This window comes from Bufo bufo, chromosome 1 (genome assembly GCF_905171765.1).
Source record: "Bufo bufo chromosome 1, aBufBuf1.1, whole genome shotgun sequence".
Lineage (NCBI taxonomy): Eukaryota > Metazoa > Chordata > Amphibia > Anura > Bufonidae > Bufo > Bufo bufo.
Genome location: NC_053389.1, coordinates 253,991,544 through 254,010,011, shown reverse-complemented (window position 1 = coordinate 254,010,011; position 18,468 = coordinate 253,991,544). Strand labels below are relative to the sequence as shown.

The 18,468-nt window shown below is 42.5% G+C and overlaps 1 protein-coding gene across 2 annotated transcripts in view; it reads left to right on the top strand.

The window, feature by feature from the left end:
- The window catches only part of LOC121005934 (pseudouridine-metabolizing bifunctional protein C1861.05-like), a 107,857-nt gene that overhangs the window by 9,843 nt on the left and 79,546 nt on the right, over nucleotides 1-18,468 (top strand). For both annotated transcript variants that reach the window (XM_040438790.1, XM_040438784.1), the window contains exons 2-8: nucleotides 8,882-8,987; nucleotides 9,517-9,631; nucleotides 10,156-10,330; nucleotides 14,773-14,884; nucleotides 14,984-15,090; nucleotides 16,061-16,187; nucleotides 16,788-16,908. In XM_040438790.1, coding sequence (XP_040294724.1) covers nucleotides 8,897-8,987; nucleotides 9,517-9,631; nucleotides 10,156-10,330; nucleotides 14,773-14,884; nucleotides 14,984-15,090; nucleotides 16,061-16,187; nucleotides 16,788-16,908 — 848 coding nt within the window. In that variant the 5' untranslated portion in view covers nucleotides 8,882-8,896. The remainder of the gene's footprint in view (nucleotides 1-8,881; nucleotides 8,988-9,516; nucleotides 9,632-10,155; nucleotides 10,331-14,772; nucleotides 14,885-14,983; nucleotides 15,091-16,060; nucleotides 16,188-16,787; nucleotides 16,909-18,468) is intronic.

Here is an 18,468-nt window from a genome sequence, read left to right as displayed (position 1 = left end):
TTATTAAATTAAATTCAGCACATGCGCCAGGCAAGCGATTATTACTCCCATTACAACAGGTGTATGAAAACTTTTTTCAAATAGATAATCAATAATGTAAATGAGGAATGTAGGTGACCAATCAGAGTGCATCTCAGTACATATAAGGTGATGCGAGTATAGACCCCACCTCTTTCTTGATGACGACCAGAGAAGCAGTGGAACCGTCTTAGAGTAATCGGAATATGGTAGCGATGAAATAAACGTCGAACTGGGTGATAAAAGACTGGAATAACAGGAACTTCTGTGGATAGATGAAATGATGAGGTATCCAACGTATTCTAGTATGCTGTGGAAATAAATATATATAGTCAGGGTTGGGTTAATAGGGAGGGACAATATTCGCCTCCTGTCTTCAATGAAATCTATATTTTCCGTTACAATAGCTAGGAAAATTTTAAATTTTATTGCAACAGGAGGCTCTCATTGTGCAAGTTTAAAGCTAAATAGTATGGAAAAACAACATAGAGATATGAGAGTCAGGTTTGAAATAAAAGCGTTTTGAAAGTGGACTCTGAAGACCAGTCTGCAGCCTTTAGAATATCAGAGAGGGAGCCTCCTTTTTGGAAGGCTTTGGTGGATGTAGCTCCTCGGACTGAATGGGCACCAAAGGTTGATGTGTTAATCCCGGCCATTTGCATGGTAAGTTTAACCCATCTGGATAGTGTAGCGGAAGATACTGGGAGATGTGGTTTAAGGAAGGAGATAAGAAGTTGAGATGATTGAGGGATGCGTAGAGGTTGGGTCATAAGTTCATATGTCTTTAGACAGCGGACAACACATAGTTTATCATGAGAAGGGAAAGCTTGGTAGAAGACTGTGTGTAGGTTGGTTTTGGTTCGTCTAACAATAGGGAAGGTTACTCCATTAGGGGGAAAGGATTTGTGAGTGATGTCTAAGGCTCTGACATCTGACACTCTCTTAATGGAGATGAGACATAGAAGAGCTGTAAGTTAAAAGGAAATTAGTTTTAGGGGTAAAAGTTCATTGTCTTCCCAAGACGAGAAGAGGTTTAGGAGGAGAGTAACATCCCATGTGGAGTGGTATCTAGGTTCACGAGGTTTCCTAAAACGTATGCCCTTCATAAGTCTGCAGATCATTGGATGTTTACCAACAGGGATGGAGTTAACGGGGGCATGTTCCACTGATATTGCGGAACGGTAAAGGTTTATGGTTCGATAGGCTTTCCCAATTTCAAAGGATGCCGATAGGAAGTTTAAGATATGGGTGATAGATGCATGAACGGGATCCAAATCCCATTGAGAGCACCGATGAAGCCAAATTTTCCAGGCTGATCTAAAAGCCTTTCTGGTACCTGGGGCCCATGTGTCAGATAGGATGTCAAGAGTAGATTGTGAAAGGCCTTGATCGTATTCTGATTGCCTGAGATCAACCAAGCTACTAATGATAGGATTCCCGACAAGATCAGAGCGTGAAAATGTCCTGAAGGATCTCGGAGAAGATCCTGGGAAAGTGATAGAATTCTCGGGATATCTATGGCCAGACTGAGTAGTGTGGGGAACCATGTTTGAGACGGCCACCAAGGAGTCATGATCACTAATGTTGATCTCTGGGAAATTGTTTGAAGGAGAAAGGAGGGAATTAAGCGAAGGGGGGAAAAGCATAAAGGCGTTTCTGTGGCCAGATTTGGCGAAGAGAATGCAGAGCCAAAGCCTCTGGATCTGGACACCAGCTGAAGAAGATGGGTGTGATGGGCTGAGATCCGTTACAATGTATAATTGGCTGTTCAATCGTGATGCGAATAGATCCATGTGGAGGGGGCCCCATAAGTTGTTGATTTGTCCGAAGATGAGAGGATCCTATTGCCAGTCGCTGGAATCCGATAGGTATCGGGAATTCCAATCGGCAACTGAATTGATCAAACCCGGAAGGTATTCTGCTCTCAGGGTGATATCCCTGTCCAAGCAGAAATGCCCAAATTCCTTGGCAATATCGTTTAAAATTTTGGAAGTCATGCCCCCTAGACGGTTGATGTATTATACTGCTGCGATATTGTCCATACGGAGTAGGATGCAGCAGTGTGATCCGTCTTTTGCAAAACTTTTCAGGGCAAAAGAACCTGCTAGAAGCTTCAAACAGTTGATGTGTAAGAGAGGTTCTGTTTCTGACCATTTTCCTCCTGTGGAATAAGGGCCGCAACGAGCGCCCCAGCCTGATTGACTGGCGTCTGATTCTAGGACCAGATCTGGTAAGGAATTGAATATTATTTTTCCATTCCAGACTTGGATGTGTTGGAGCCACCAAAGAAGTTCTTCTTTGGCTTCTGGAGAGAGGAGGATTTTGTTTGAATATTGTAGGCCTTCCAGTAAATGTTGTGCCTTTAAGTGTTGGAGGGCTTTGTAGTGTAATGGGGCGGGAAAGATGGCTTGTATGGAAGCCGATAACAGCCCCACAATCTGCGCGATAGTGCGTAGTGATACCAGATGTTTGTTTAAAACTGATCGGATTTCTTTCTGAATCAGGGAGAGTTTCCTGGTAGGAAGACTCAGGAGAGCTGAAACGGTGTTGATATTGAAACCTAGGAATTCTATTTCCTTGGATGGAAAAAGGATGGATTTTTTGGAGTTTATTAGAAAACCAAGATTGGACAGAAGGGATAAAGTCCATTGTAGGTGAAGTCGGATTAGTGGAAGGGATTGTGCCATGATTAGGATGTCATCCAAATAGATGATTAGACATACACCTCGGGATCTTAGGGATGAAACTACTGGTTTCATTAGTTTGGTGAAGCACCAAGGGGTAGATGATAGGCCAAAAGGAAGACAAGTAAATTGCCATTTTTGGTTGTTCCAGAAGAATTGTAGGTAAGGTTGATGGCAAGGGTGTATAGGTACAGTAAGGTAGGCGTCCTTGAGGTCTATCTTTATGAGCCAATCTTGGGGAAGTAACAGGTCTCTGAGAAGATGGATTCCCTCCATCTTGAAGTGATGGTAAGTGACAAAATCGTTGAGGGTTCTTGAATTAATGACTGGTCTGTGACCCCCATCTTTCTTTTTTATTAGAAAGATGTTGCTGATAAAACCCGGAGATAGGGGGGAACTTGGATTATGGCTCCTTTGAACAAGAGGTCTTTTATCTCTGATTCTATAAGGTTCTGGTCTAGAGTAGAGAAGAGTATTGGTTGATGGGTGTGAATTTGTGAAGGAGGGGATAGGAAATCTATCTGATAACCTAAGATAGTATTTAGGACCCATGAGTCTGAAGTTAGTGAAGCCCAAGTTTTGAAAAAAAAATTCAGTCTTCCCCCTAGAGGTATGTGGGGATAGTTTAGGGTAGAAAGACTTACCTGACGATGGTCTAGATCTAGGGAAACCTTGAAGGCCTCAAGCTATCCATGGATGTCCTCTGGTAGGGATGAATGGTGCAGGTATGGTAGATGATGTAAAGGTAGTAGGTCTGTCCGTGTGGTAGGAGGCCTGCTGAAATTGTCTGAAGTGTGAAGCTTGGCTGGGAAAGTGGCCTCTGCCTTCCCCAGCCCTGCCAAAAAAATTTGGCTGACCTACTTTTTTCAGAGAAGTTTAGGCTTTGTCAAGAAAGGTAAATACTCCAACAAATTTTCCTATCTCTTTGATTAGGGTGTCTCCGAAGAGAAGACCCTCAGCAGATGGACCTGGCTCTGAGTTAGCCAGGTGGGTGAGTTGTGGGTCTAATTTCATTAAGACACTACATCTTCTTTCCGCACTGAGAGCAGAGTTGATATTCCCAAAGTAACATATGGCTCTTTGGGCCCAGCCGCGGAGGACTGATGTGTCTATAGGTTGATTTGTAGCAGCAGCCTCCTGTTCGGATAAGTCCAATATTTTTGTGAGAGGCCCTAGTAGGTCTAGGAGTTTATCATGGCATAGTTTGAATGATCTATCCAGGCCTCTTTTGGGATTTATTCCTGTTTTATTTAGGTATTTGGTGATAATAGGGTCTAGCTCAGGAGTTTCGGATGCTTTCTGAGGTAGGGTAAGTCTCAGACATTCCGCTTTTAATTTGTTCCTGGAGGATCTGTCTAAGGATTTGTTGACCCATAGAGTTAAATATTTTGATATTTGAGGATGGGGAACCCACTCTCCAGATATGGGATGTTTTATTTGGTCAGGGCGAAAAAAGGGGATACCCTGACTGTCCAGGACCAGGGAGTCCAAGGGTTGGATAACTGAGGTTGAATTGTCATTATCATCTGAGGAGTCTTCATTGGAATAAAATGGTAATTCGTCTTCCGACTCAGAGTCAGGCTCAGTGGATGGAGAAGAGGAAGATGTTTCTTTGTAAGAGATATTCTTAGCCTTCTTACTGGCTGTCATAGCCCGTCTCCTCTCGGGCGGAGGGACTTTTGTGGGATTCTTCGCCACGTTTATTCTTACCGCCTAAATTATGCAGGTTTTTATTTGGGTCTGAACCTGTCCCCTTGGTATGGGATTTAGAGGTATTGGGGAAAATAGGGTCATCACATAATTTTCTTTTCTTGACAGATTTGACTGATTTTTTTAAGCCCTTGGCTAGGTCTGTAACAGAATCTTCCGCTGAGAGGAAGTTATCTGATGGGGTAGAAAGGTAAATCTGAGGAGTTCCCTGATTCACCATTAAAGAAAAGGACTTAGTAATGGAGTCCTGAATAGACACCATGGCTGATTGTATAGCCACAGATACTGATCTAGATACAGATTGATCCACCATTTGTTGGATGGAATCCGTAGTTAATACCTCATAGCTAACGGAGATGGGTTGACTGGTCGGGGGGTTAGGATGTTCCTCTAAGGTATTCATATTGCTAAATATGTGTGTATGGGTAAGAGGGAGATAATATAAGAAAATTAAAATGGAATAGTTTAAATTAAGACAATAGTGTGTAAATATACACATACATAAACATATATATATATATATATATATATATATATCCTATATCAGTTGTTGATGGTATTAGGTAATTTATATATATGTGTATGTATACATAAGCAGAGTTTGATTATACTTACAATGAAGAGAAATTATGTATATAAATGTATGTAATAAAACTGTAGGGAGATATGCTTATGCTCTGTGAGGTTAATCAGCTGAGCACTGCGGAGGGACACGGCAGCGCGCGCGAATCTCCTCACAGTTGAAGAGCGCTTGAAGTCTCGCGATATCCGAGACTACGGCGCTCTGCTTAAGAAGATGCCGTCGGACGCAGGGTAAGAGACTGGGGAAAGGGAAAGGATAAAAGTAATAAAGAGAGACACCACTAAGGAATATCGGCGGCACAGAGAGGGAATAAAATAAAAAAACAACAAATGACAAATAAGAATAGATTCACAATAATCAAAAAGATCTATACGTATCCTTTCTCTAGTTGGGAGCAGCAAGAAAGAGGCAGGGTCTATACTCGCATCACCTTATATGTACTGAGATGCACTCTGACTGGTCACTTACATTCCTCATGTACATTATTGATTATCTTTTTGAAAAAAGTTTTCATACACCTGTTGTAATGGTTCTTGCTGCTATGGGAGTAGTAAAAGAAAGTTAAGCACAATGAGAGCCTCCTGTTGCAATAAAATAAAAAATATCTACCTATTTTAGAACAAGATCCCATACTAAAAAGGATACTACAAAATGGATGTCGCTATGTTACCAAATGAGGTGTGCCACTAGCAATCACTTTAGCACCATCTAGTGCAATATGTTGGATGTACCACATGACCATTGAGAACAAGAATAGTGGAACATGTATTAGGTATCACTAATACCAAAAATTCAAAAACAATCAGAAGCATCATACCATTTTGCACAGATATATTCAGGGAATATGGAATCCCTTAAGGTGAACTAGAAAGAGTTAGGGCTCTTTCACACCTGCGTTGTTGTCTTCCGGCATAGAGTTCCGTCGTCGGGGCTCTATGCCGGAAGAATCCTGATCAGGATTATCCTAATGCATTCTGAATGGAGAGAAATCCGTTCAGGATGCATCAGGATGTCTTCAGTTCCGGTACGGAACGTTTTTTGGCCGGAGAAAATACCGCAGCATGCTGCGCTTTTTGCTCCGGCCAAAAATCCGGAACACTTGCCGCAAGGCCGGATCCGGAATTAATGCCCATTGAAAGGCATCAATCCGGATCCGGCCTTAAGCTAAACGTCGTTTCGGCGCATTGCCGCATCCGACATTTAGCTTTTTCAGAGTGGTTACCATGCCTGCCGGGACGCTAAAGTCCTGGCAGCCATGGTAAGTGTAGCGGGGAGCGGGGGAGCAGTGTACTTACCGTCCGTGCGGCTCCCCGGGCGCTCCAGAGTGACGTCAGGGCGCCCCAAGCGCATGGATCACGTGATCACATGGATCACGTCATCCATGCGCATGGGGCGCTCTGACGTCACTCTGGAGCGCCCCGGGAGCCGCACGGACTGTAAGTATACTGCTCCCCCGCTCCCCACTACTACTATGGCAACCAGGACTTTAATAGCGTCCTGGGTGCCATAGTAACACTGAACGCATTTGGAAGACGGTTCCGTCTTCAAATGCTTTCAGTACACTTGCGTTTTTCCGGATCCGGAGTGTAATTCCGGCAAGTGGAGTACATGCCGGATCCGGACAACGCAAGTGTGAAAGAGGCCTTAGCAGACCCAAAGGGGGAGGTAACTGGACCAGAAGCCTACTCAATCGAGAGGCTTTCTGGATCTTCACTCTCACCTAAAGGATTAATTCTTAAAAAAGTCATACTTTTATTAGTAGTGGACCTGTAAATTCTGCATATACTGTATGTCGCTCTTTTTCTGAAGTATCTACTTATATTGTCAATGCAAAACTTGTTATCACTGAGTGTTCTTGTGATTGAATGGTAAGGTCTCCTCCCACACACCGTGATTGTTTGGTAGATACAAGGTGGCATTGCGATTTGGTCTTATACCATGAGTAGGAGAGCCATTCGCGCTCGAAATGCGTAGGTTTGTACTATGTTTTTGATCATCACTTTTTCTATGGATTAAGAATTTTTGAATTTTCACCATTTCCAGTGCTGGACCTTTTTTGCTCTTTTGGATTGTTCCTGCCTATGACTGGCAGGTTTCTTTCCTATGTGTAACAGGAGAGAAACCTGCCAGTCATGGTCAGGAGGTGGGGGATGGCAGGGCCATGAGTCTCATTGGACTCATCTCCCTTGCAGCACTGCCACGCTGCAACATTCGCCCTGTCAGTACAGTAAAAGTACTGAATACTAGCCCAGAAGTGACAGCCCTCTGAAATCAGTGGGTCTGTCACTATACTGTGCTGCCCTTACAGAGGTGACAGGTTCCCTTTAAGGGGAATCTGGCTAGCTATTATGGGGGTAAATATGGCTGTCTAGTATGATAACACTATAGCTCTTTATTATGGGGGCACTATATTTGTCTTTATTATTTGGGCATTTTGGTAGCCTATTATTGGGGCGCTATGTTAGTCTATTATTGGGGCACTGTAGTAGTTTATTATGGGACTCTTTCGCAGTCTTCTTAACATTGTTCTTGAGATAGGCAGAGGTCCCGTTGATCGAGCTATTCCCCTTCCCCCCACTATTACCTGTTATCTCTGGGTGACTATACTAATAAATAGATCAGCCATATAATTCCAGATCCTTTGGACCAAAAAACGCTGTTTGTATTGACTGCCTGCTCCAGCTCATAGAAGAGGGAGCTCTAGAGGGCATGTGGACATAGGACTATCTTTACAAGTCAACCATTTTACTCACTCACTAGTGCTGCTATAGCATCAAGCTGTCCCCAATGGGGCTCACAATCGAAGTTCCCTATCAGTATGTCTTTGGAGTGTGGGAGGAAACCGGAGAACCTGGAAGAAACACATGGAAACTCCATGCAGATGTTGTCCTTGGTCACATTTGAACCCAGGATCCCAGTCCTGCAAGGCACCCATGCTAACCACTGAGCAACCGTGATGCCCAGTGGCACTAGTTGGGGCACTTATTTATTAACTTATGTTATTATGACCACTAGGTGTCACTGTCATCTGTCCCAGTATACCATCACTTTTAATTAACAGAGCGAGCAATCTGGCAGGTTTTCTTCAAAAACAGCAGCAGGTTTGCTTCATTTTTGCAGTTAATGTTTGCATTTGTTCATAATTATTTTACAGAGGGTCTATACATTATATACGTTCAATTAATTAAGGCCAAAAAGTTGGGGTTACAAATTGAGATCTCAGAGGCTGTAGCTGTAGGGATATGTGTTTTTTCCCCACATATGAATGTATATATAGCCCAGGCCCATTGTGATGCCATGGGTCCCTCCCTATTGTACACCTGTTTCAGCCCCTGACTTATTGGCTCAGTGATCAAAGTAGGACCTTCTCTAGCTTTGCACATAGCCTAGGAGCAGCTAGCCCTATTGAAGTGAATGGGGCTGAGCTGCGATACCAAGCACAGCCACTATAAAATGAACAGCGCTGTGCTTGGTGAGCAGGAAGAAGGCCATGGTACTACTGCGAGCACCGTTGCCTTCTCAAACAGCTGATCGGCGGGGGGCTCCGGGTGTCACACACCCACTGATCAGATACTGATGACCTATCCAGAGCATAGACCATCAGTAAAAAAAACTCTCAGAAAACCCTTTTAAGTGTGGTTAAAATTAAATAGCATATACATAATAGATGCATTACTGACATGCTCCATAGTAAATTGGCATGTTGAAGTCACATAACAATCCAGCATTACAACTCCTGGGCCCCAGGGCTACGTCTGGATGTAGGTGCTACCTCTGCCCCTATAGCTATACCCCTGGAACAGAGAGCAGAGGTAATAGGTTTCCTGAATAGGATGCTAGGAGTTGTAGCCTGCTACGGTAAAGTATAATAGTGTTTTTGTATCAGATCAAATGAACTACTATGCTGGTTTCTGTCCTGAGAAGATTTTCTGCTAAAGTGCCCACCACGATGGTCCGGACGGGGGGTTGTGCTGTGACCCACAGACAGAAAAGTAAGTTCTCTTTGTATGTTATTTATGGTACTGGGAATTCTGGGTGACAGCCATTATGGTTTCCATTACAGAGGACGGCAGGGTGTAGCAAAATGCTCATGGGCGCTGGTGCAAGAGTTCAGGTTGGGCCCCACTTCCCTAAGGGGCAAGGAAGCACATAGCCTACCTGCTGCCTGAGGCAAAAATTAAAACAGCAACCCCCAAGCAAATTCTTGACCTAACCCCTTCCCTGCAGCCAGAGGACTATCTTGAACATTCTGGTCCTCAGTGCAAAATCTATAACAGAGCCCTCCCAGCATGCACTTTCTATAATACCAGTGTCTTCTTATGTGGCACAAGGGTCTTAGGCTCCTGGGCCCGGTAGCAACTGCTACCTCTGCACCCCCTATAGCTATGCCACTGGAGGAGAGTGATTTGCCATTTATGGGCCCCCCCACTCAGCTTTATCAGAGACAGATATAACAGAGTTTGTGAATTATTATATTATAATGACTTGACAGACTAGAATGAAGCAACATTTTCTGACTAGGCTCTGCATTCAGAATACATCCAAGGGTGAAAGAAGCGCTGGCGGAAGGTCAGCCGATTGTGGCTCTGGAGAGCACCATTATTACACATGGGATGCCCTATCCACAAAATATCAGGTAAGGAAGTGTGTCCTTGTTATCTCTTCTCTATGAAACAAATGTACAAGTTGGTTGGATGTGGTGTATAAAGCTCTAATAGATACAAGATATTGTCCATCCAGAATCTGAGCGTAAGTTTGTTGATGAGTGTCCTTTGAAGGGAGTCAGTGACTTAACAGCTCTATCCACCTTTCCAACCATATTTTTATTGTTCTTCTGAATGTAAAATAGAATGTAAAGCAACTTTGCAAATTGACCTGATTAAATATATGCTACTGTTCGGTGTATACATGCAGGCCTAAGTGTCTCCATAGTTACAGACTACAAACAAGCCTTATGAAGTCTGACCCTGCAGTAAGGTTTTTTGTTTGTAGTCTGTAGCCTTGGAGACCCATGGATCTGGATAGGAGCTGTATACACAATAAAAGTGTGCTTATTTTTAATTTGTCAGGGTTATTCTGTAGTTGTAGAATTTAAAAAGATTGTATACTGTTTAAGTGGTTTTACTGACACTCCTATACATTCATATGTATAAATGATAGCATGGCCAGTGAAGTGGAGGAAATAGTTCGAGCCAATGGATCAGTACCAGCAACAGTGGGCATCATAAAGGGTAAAGTCCATATTGGCCTCTGTGATGAAGAAATCAAGTTCTTGGCGACTAGCAAAGACTGTGTGAAAGTGTCGAGGAGAGATCTGCCATATGTGCTCAGCCAGGTTTGTCATTAGTATAAGATCGCTTTAACTATTACATAATATATATTTTTTTATAATATTATAATATATTGTTAATAGTATTTGTACACTAGGTATATTCTGATGTACAGCCTATAGAGGGATGAATGGCAAACCATAGGTACTGCTGATCTTCCTTGGCAGACACAATATGTTAGAACATGTTCACATGTTCAAGATTCTGATAGAAATTAGACATGGATTCCATGCCTGTATCCACAAACATTCGGCGCAATAATATGCACTGCAGATTTTAAAATCAACTGCATGTATTTGCCACGGATTCTGCACTGAAAAGCCTGACTTTTAGCTACTGAGGTCGACTGAAGATCTTAATAAAAATCAATGGCAAATTTACCTATGGCAAATCAGTGCCATGTACTGTACACATTGTATGACAGATCACTGTTTCCGGGAGTTCTTCTTCCTGTGCCCACCTCTGATACATGCAGAAGAAGTTACAGTGGATATAAAAAGTCTACACACCCCTGTTAAAATGTCAGGTTTCTGTGATGTAAAAAAATTCCACCTTTAATGTGACCTATAAACTGTACAACTCAATTGAAAAACAAAAATCTTTTAGGTAGAGGGAAGAAAAAATATAAAAATAAAATAATATGGTTGCATAAGTGTGCACACCCTTAAACTAATACTTTGTTGAAGCACCTTTTGATTTTATTACAGCACTCAGTCTTTTTGGGTATGAGTCTATCAGCATGGCACATTTTGACTTGGCAAGATTTGCCCACTCTTCTTTGCAAAAACACTCCAAATCTGTCAGATTGCGAGGTCATCTCCTGTGCACAGCCCTCTTCAGATCACCCCACAGATTTTCATTCAGATTCAGATCTGGGCTCTGGCTAGGCCATTCCAAAACTTTAATCTTCTTCTGGTGAAGCCATTCCTTTGTTGATTTGGATGTATGCTTTGGGTCGTTGTCATGCTGAAAGATGAAGTTCCTCTTCATGTTCAGCTTTCTAGCAGAAGCCTGAAGGTTTTGTGCCAATATTGACTGGTATTTGAAACTGTTCATAATTCCCTCTAGCTACTAAGGCCCCAGTTCCAGCTGAAGAAAAACAGCCCCTTGGCATGATGCTGCCACCACCATGCTTCACTGTGGGTATGGTGTTCTTCTGGTGATGTGCAGTGTTGTTTTTGGGCCAAACATATATTTTGGAATTATGGCCAAAAAGTTCGACCTTGGTTTCATCAGACCATAACACCTTTTCCCACATGCTTTTGAGAGACTTCAGATGTGTTTTTGCAAAATGTAGCCTGGCTTGGATGTTTTTCTTCGTAAGAAAAGGCTTTCGACTTGCCACTCTACCCTATAGCCCAGACATATGAAGAATACAGGAGATTATTGTCACATGTACCACACAGCCAGTACTTGCCAGATATTCCTGCAGCTCCTTTAATGTTGCTGTAGGCCTCTTGGTAGCCTCCCAGACCAGTTTTCTTCTCGTCTTTTCAGCAATTTTGGAGGGACGTCCAGTCTTGGTAATGTCACTGTTGTGCCATATTTTCTCCACTTGATGACGACTGTCTTCACTGTGTTCCATGGTATATCTAATGCCTTGGAAATTCTTTTGTACCCTTCTCCTGACTGATACCTTGTAACAATGAGATCCCTCTGATGCTTTGGAAGCTCTCTGTGGAATATGGCTTTTGCTGTGGGATGCGACTAAGAAACTTTCAGGAAAGACCAGCTAGAGCAGCTGAACTTTTTTGGGGGTTAATCAGAGGCACTTTAAATTATAGCAGGTGTATGCTGACTCCTATTTAACATGATTTTGAATGTGATTGCTTAATTCTGAACACAGCTATATCCCCAATTATAAGAAGATGTGCACACTTATGCAACCACATTATTTATGTTCAATACATTTTTATTAAGATTTTCAAAAGAAGAAAATAAAGCAAATAAAATACACGTACATAAAATGACGGTGCATTACATTGTACATATGATGCACACAGTGGAGTCCAACAAATACAATAAATGTTTCAACACACAGGTGTAAGAGTTACTTCCACAAAACAGAAGAAATCTGAGCATGAGAAAACAGTATGCAACCACATAATTTTTATTTATTTATTTTCTTCCCTCCACCTCAAAGATTTAAGTTTTTATATTCAATTGAGTTGTACAGTTTATAGGTCACATTAAAGGTGGAAAAAGTTCTGAAATTATTTACCTTTGTCTCATTTTTTTTACATTACAGAAACCTGACATTTTAACAGGGGTGTGTAGACTTTTTATATCCACTGTATATTAAATCTGAGCAACAGCAGACTTACGTGTAATAAGTCTGGGAAGTAGGAAGGCTTTGATTGGGACTGTGGCTTGTACTGATAATGGGAGCATGTTGTAGTTGGCACTAGGGGTAATTATGCCCAGCGCCCTGTGAGTAGCATTATATAAGAGGGTACACTGTCTCAGCTTAGATGGCTATTATGAGGCTCATTTCACTCTGCATTTTCAGTGCAGAAGATGGGAGTGGTGGTTGTGGCCCTGAGAGGCGCAGTAATACTCACAGCGTGCATGCTTATCTTGTACCAGATTCCACAGTGTGCTTCTTAAATATGCCCAGACTTGGGCTATACAGGTGAAACTCGAAAAATTAGAATATTGTTCAAAAGTCCATTTATTTCAGTAATGCAAATTAAAAGGAATTGCATTAATGCAGCTTAAAATTAGAATTTTGTGAAATGGTTCAATATTCTAGGCTCAAAGTGTCACACTCTAGTCATCTAATTAATCCATATCCCCTGAGCAAAGGGGACCTCAAAATTGTGACTTTGGGGTTTCATAAGCTGTAAGCCATAATCATCCAAATTATAACAAATAAAGGCTTGAAATATCTCGCTTTGCATGTAATGAGTCTATTCCATATGTTAGTTTCACCTTTTAAGTCTACTTTCACACTGGCATTTCTGGCTCTGCTTGTGAGATCTGTCTTAGGGCTCTCACAAGCGGCCCAAAATGGATCAGTTAAGCCCCAATGCATTCTGAATGGATAAGGATCCGTTCAGAATGCATCAATTTGGCTGCGTTTGGTCTCCGTTGCATTTTTTAGACATTCACTAAAACGCAGCTTGCAGTGTTTTGGTGACCGTCTGACTATGCAGAGCCAAACGGATCCGTCCTGACTTACAATGTAAGTCAATGGGGACGGATCCGTTTTTCACTGACACAATATGGTGCAATTCAAAACGGATCCGTCCCCCATTGACTTTCAATGTAAGTCAAGACGGATCCGTTTTGACTTAGACTTTTTTTTTAATGAATAATGCAAACAGATCTGTTATGAACGGATACAAGCGTTTGCATTATCAGTGCGGATCCGTCTGTGCAGATACAAGACGGAGCCGCATCAAACGCGAGTGTGAAAGTAGCCCAAGTTGCATTACTGAAATAAATGAACTTTGCATGATATTAAAAAAAATTGAGTTTCACCTGTATATACATTCATAGACTGATATGTCCTTAGAAAGTTTACGGTGGAGCCTCTAAGCCTCTTTTTAGACAACTTATCTCCATAGAGCTTTTGCACACACCTCCTCTTGACACTGGTATGCTCCTTCTACAATTTTGCAATGTCACAGATCTTACAGGTCTCACAAGTTGCTGTACTTATGGTAATTGATTCCACATTGTCCTCAGCGAGCATGTGGATCTTTTACCAACTTCCACAGTAACAACTTATCTTCAGAGCTTTTGCATGCACCTCCTCTTGACACTGGTATGCTCCTCAAATGTATATTTTTCTCTTTTCCTCTCTCAGAAGCTGTTTTTTAAGCTTTCTCTCTAGCTAGGGCTGTTCTCAGTTGCCTCTCTCCTCATCACTTTCTGGACACTGGCTCTTCTACACTACATGAGTTCTAATGGCTCCCTATGGGAAGAGTGGAAACAGCCCCACATAGTGACGGTATCTAAGCCTAACTTCTTGGACATCATACATTCACAAAATGCAGATATCACATATAAAAACACACTTTTAACCCTTTGCAGTGGAGCACTGCCTCGTAGTGGGACATTGCACTGCTACTAACTAGCCAGAAGGTGGACTAGGTCCATCGCTCTGATAATGTGTTAACAGTTTGGTTGCCTTATACATTGCTGCCACCTAGTTGCCATTGTTATATTTGGTTTATTTAAGTTATCGAAGGCTGTATTTCATTCAATAAATGATCTAATGGCATATCCATTGCATCTTCCTCCCTGGAATTCTGCATGCAACTGGTGCCGTTAGGGGAATGATTATAGCAAGTTCACTATCGTCGATTGCTTGTTCAAAAGATTGCCACTACCTGCCATATACCTATGTGTTCAATGCTGGGCAAGGATACGGACTATAAGGCCAAATCGGAAATCCTGCCTGTATGAGTACCTAACGGCCATTCATTCTTGCTTTTTCCAGGGCCTTTCTGGAGGCAGCACTGTGTCTGGGACAATGGTGACTGCGCATCATGCAGGGATCCCTATCTTTGTAACCGGAGGAATCGGTGGAGTACACCGCAATGGAGAAAACAGTAAATTGCCTATTCTTTTTAGAGTGTAGTAGAACTATTTATGTCTTGTAATTGATGGACATTTAGAGAGTAACTCCATCTTTTCCTCTTTGGCTTCAGCTATGGATATCAGTGCTGATCTGACCGAACTTGGGAGAACACCAGTAGCTGTTATTTCAGCTGGGGTAAAATCCATCCTGGACATTGGTCGGACCCTGGAGTATCTAGTGAGTAGGAAACACAACACTTGTCAACAGTCCTAAATTTGCAAGGTCTGTCCCTAACTTTCGATGACAGTCCCGGCAAATTTAGGCTGTCCTGGTACAAAAATGATTAGGACTTATGTAAGCCCACCCATAAATGAGTGGTCCTGGTGGGCTTGGGCATTCCCACAGTGGGGCAGGCATGTTCAGCACTTCTTCTATAAACTGCACTGGAAACATGAAAATTTCTTTCATTTAATGCATAACAAGGCCCTCTTAAAATTCCCCATTTTCTTGGAACAGACCTGAAAATAGGCAGAGTTTATGCTAATTTGCTTTAAAGGAGGAATTCACTTTAACTTAAGGGTGGTGCTTACATGTAAATTGTTCTTTTCTGCCCCTAGTGGCTAGCTAAACTTCTAGACCCAGTAGTGTACAACACAGATACAACCTAATAAGTACACACAGAGCCATTTATTCCAACTTGTATTCAAATGTTTCAGGCATACACTGACTAGCAAAAGGGTAACAATGTTTTGAACTTTTGACTTTCAGGCTCCATCTCTCACCATCCACTACAGCTTTGAACGTGAGACTACCATCATTTTATAGACAATCATCTTGGCTATCTCATACATAAATTGGACTTGCAACTATTTAGCATATGATTAGTTATGCAGATTCTTGTCATGTAACTGCATGACATCGTATGCTAAAATGTTGCAAGTCCAATTTATGTATGAGATAGCCAAGATGATTGTCTATAAAATGATGGTAGTCTCACGTTCAAAGCTGTAGTGGATGGTGAGAGATGGAGCCTGAAAGTCAAAAGTTCAAAACATTGTTACCCTTTTGCTTGTCAGTGTAACAGTAGAAGATACAGAAATCATAGATCTATGGAGGTTGGGTTTGGGAAGTCTTCCTTGCTACCTACCTTGGATTAGGTCCTTTCAAGCCACACATCCACATCTTTTCTCCTTTACTGTAATAATAGGAGACCCAGGGGGTCTGTGTTTCCACGTTTGGAGATTCCAGAGACTTCCCAGCTTTCTTTACTCCAAGCAGTGGCTTCAAGGCTCCGTATCATGTCCGCAATGAGGAGGAGGCTGCACAGCTTATCGGTAAGATGGTAAAATTTATGACTGTGATTTACAGGGGTTGTGCTTGATTAGAAAAACATGTCCCTAAGTGAGCTGCAATACCAGACACAATCCATTGACAGGTGTGGTGCTGTTTTTGGAATAAAGCAGCACTGTTTCTCTAATACTGTACAATTGCTTTAAGAAGATGCATGAGACATGACAATCAGACATGTTGGATCTAATTCCCAACAAATAAATTCTGATAACAGGAAACTAATGTGTAGTTATATATGTGTATCCCCACTGTTCATCTACAGCAGGGGTGCACAACCTGCGGCCTGGGGCCACATGCAGCCCTCGATACCATTCTGTGCGGCCCCCAACCATTGAGTAACAGACATGTATGTCTATGTCTTGTGGATGCTCACATGTATCTTTCATGTATTCTCCCATTAGATGGGAATCCTGGAACTGTAAGTAGACATTTATTATATATACTGTATTCTCAATATGCCATAAAAATAGTATTTCAGTTTTATTTTCGGCCCTGAATTGGTTCAGGCTGACAATGTGGACCCCAACTAGAAAAGGTTGTGCACCCCTGATCTACAGTATATTGTGTCATGCCTTCTCTCACAGCCAGTTCTCTGGAGCTTAGACTGGACTCTGGGGTCCTAATCTCCGTCCCTATACCTTCTGAGTATGCTGCATCTGGCCTGATGATGGAAGAAGCCATTCGCCAGGCATTGGAGGAGGCCAGGTAATTGGTACTACAAGATAATAGATACTGCCAGATACAAACTCAAAAGGGTGGCAGGTGGGGCATGTGCACAGGGGCTTTGCGCCATGGGAACACCAACACACCACTCTGACTTGCCCAGGATATATACCGTAGATACTGAAATAATGCAGCAAACTGAATATTTGTCCCAGGTGAAGAAAAGTCTCGATCCTCCAGGAGATGGCCCTTCCAGGCAGGGAGACCAGCTCACCTTTCAAAACTATATAAATATATACATACATGTATATACACTATAAATAAAATATCAATAAATAGTTTAGCTACTATGTACATACATTATATCAGGTCTGTGGAGTTGGGCTGTGAAGTTGGAACCAGTTTTGGATGGAGCTGGTAGAAATGTACTGACTGCAACTCCAGCTTCAAAATAAAATATATATTACGTTAAATAATATTGTGTAATTAATTCATTAAATGCATAGCTTGTTTCATATTTACTATGATGAGAATTTGGGAAAGTTTAGAAATGGTAATTATAGAAATATATGAGACAAAAACAGTTATAACTTGCAGGGCTGTGGAGTCTTTTTTAGGTTGAAGTAGTAGTAATGCCCCTACAGTACCCGCGCCCTAGGGGTATCATGTGAGTGTAATGGTGATGATGTACTGAGTGAGGGTAGTAGTACTCACAGTTCAGTTGTCCCCTGGGCCGGCCTACAGTGGAGGGGAAGACCGCACTATATCCTCCGGGGCACTCTCTATTACAGGGAACACCAGCCAGATGGTAGTTGAGTATTTAAGGTGGGTATTTAAGGTGCTTTGGTGGCTGGGCCCCTCTGTTGTTCGTGACGCCAGCACTGTTAGGTGCAAAGATTGGTGATGTAAAAGATTAGGAGTCAGTTGTAATAAAACAGTTGAACCTTTACTTGAATCACTTGTCTCCAGGTAGTCAATACAGTTCATTTAGATGGCAAAGTTGATAATCCCAATAATATCCACTGTATTTCTATAACAGGCTTGGCAATTGTAATTTAAGGAGTTTCCTTCTCTCTATATCTGTCTATGCTCTAGCACTCAGGTACTGAATATAATGCTTTCCTTACTTTTGTTACGCTGAGCGCTCCGGGTCCCCTGCTGGCCTCGGAGCGCTCACAGCGTATGCCCCCAGGCAGCACTCCAGCGTCTCGGCGTGTGCGTCCTCGCTCTCTAGGGCGCGCGCGAGCCGGGACTCTTAGATTCAAAGGACCAGTGCACCAGTGATTGGTGCCTGGTCCAAAGGGGTTATTAAGGGTTAAGGTTGTGAGAGGCAGTGCTGACTTAATTAGGCTGCACCTGTGCACTGCCCATTTATACCTTCTCCTCCCACAGCTTTCTGCCGGATCTTTGTGCCTTGTGCCTCAGAGAAAGCGTTCCCTACGATGTTAGTTTGCCTTACCTGTTGCCATACCCGTTGCTACCGTCCACTCGCCTTTGAACCTTTGCCGCCTGCCCTGACCGCTGCTACGTCCGACTACGCTCTTACCTTCTCCCTGTGTACCACGCCTTATCAGCTGCCAGAGAGGTCGAGTTGTTACTAGG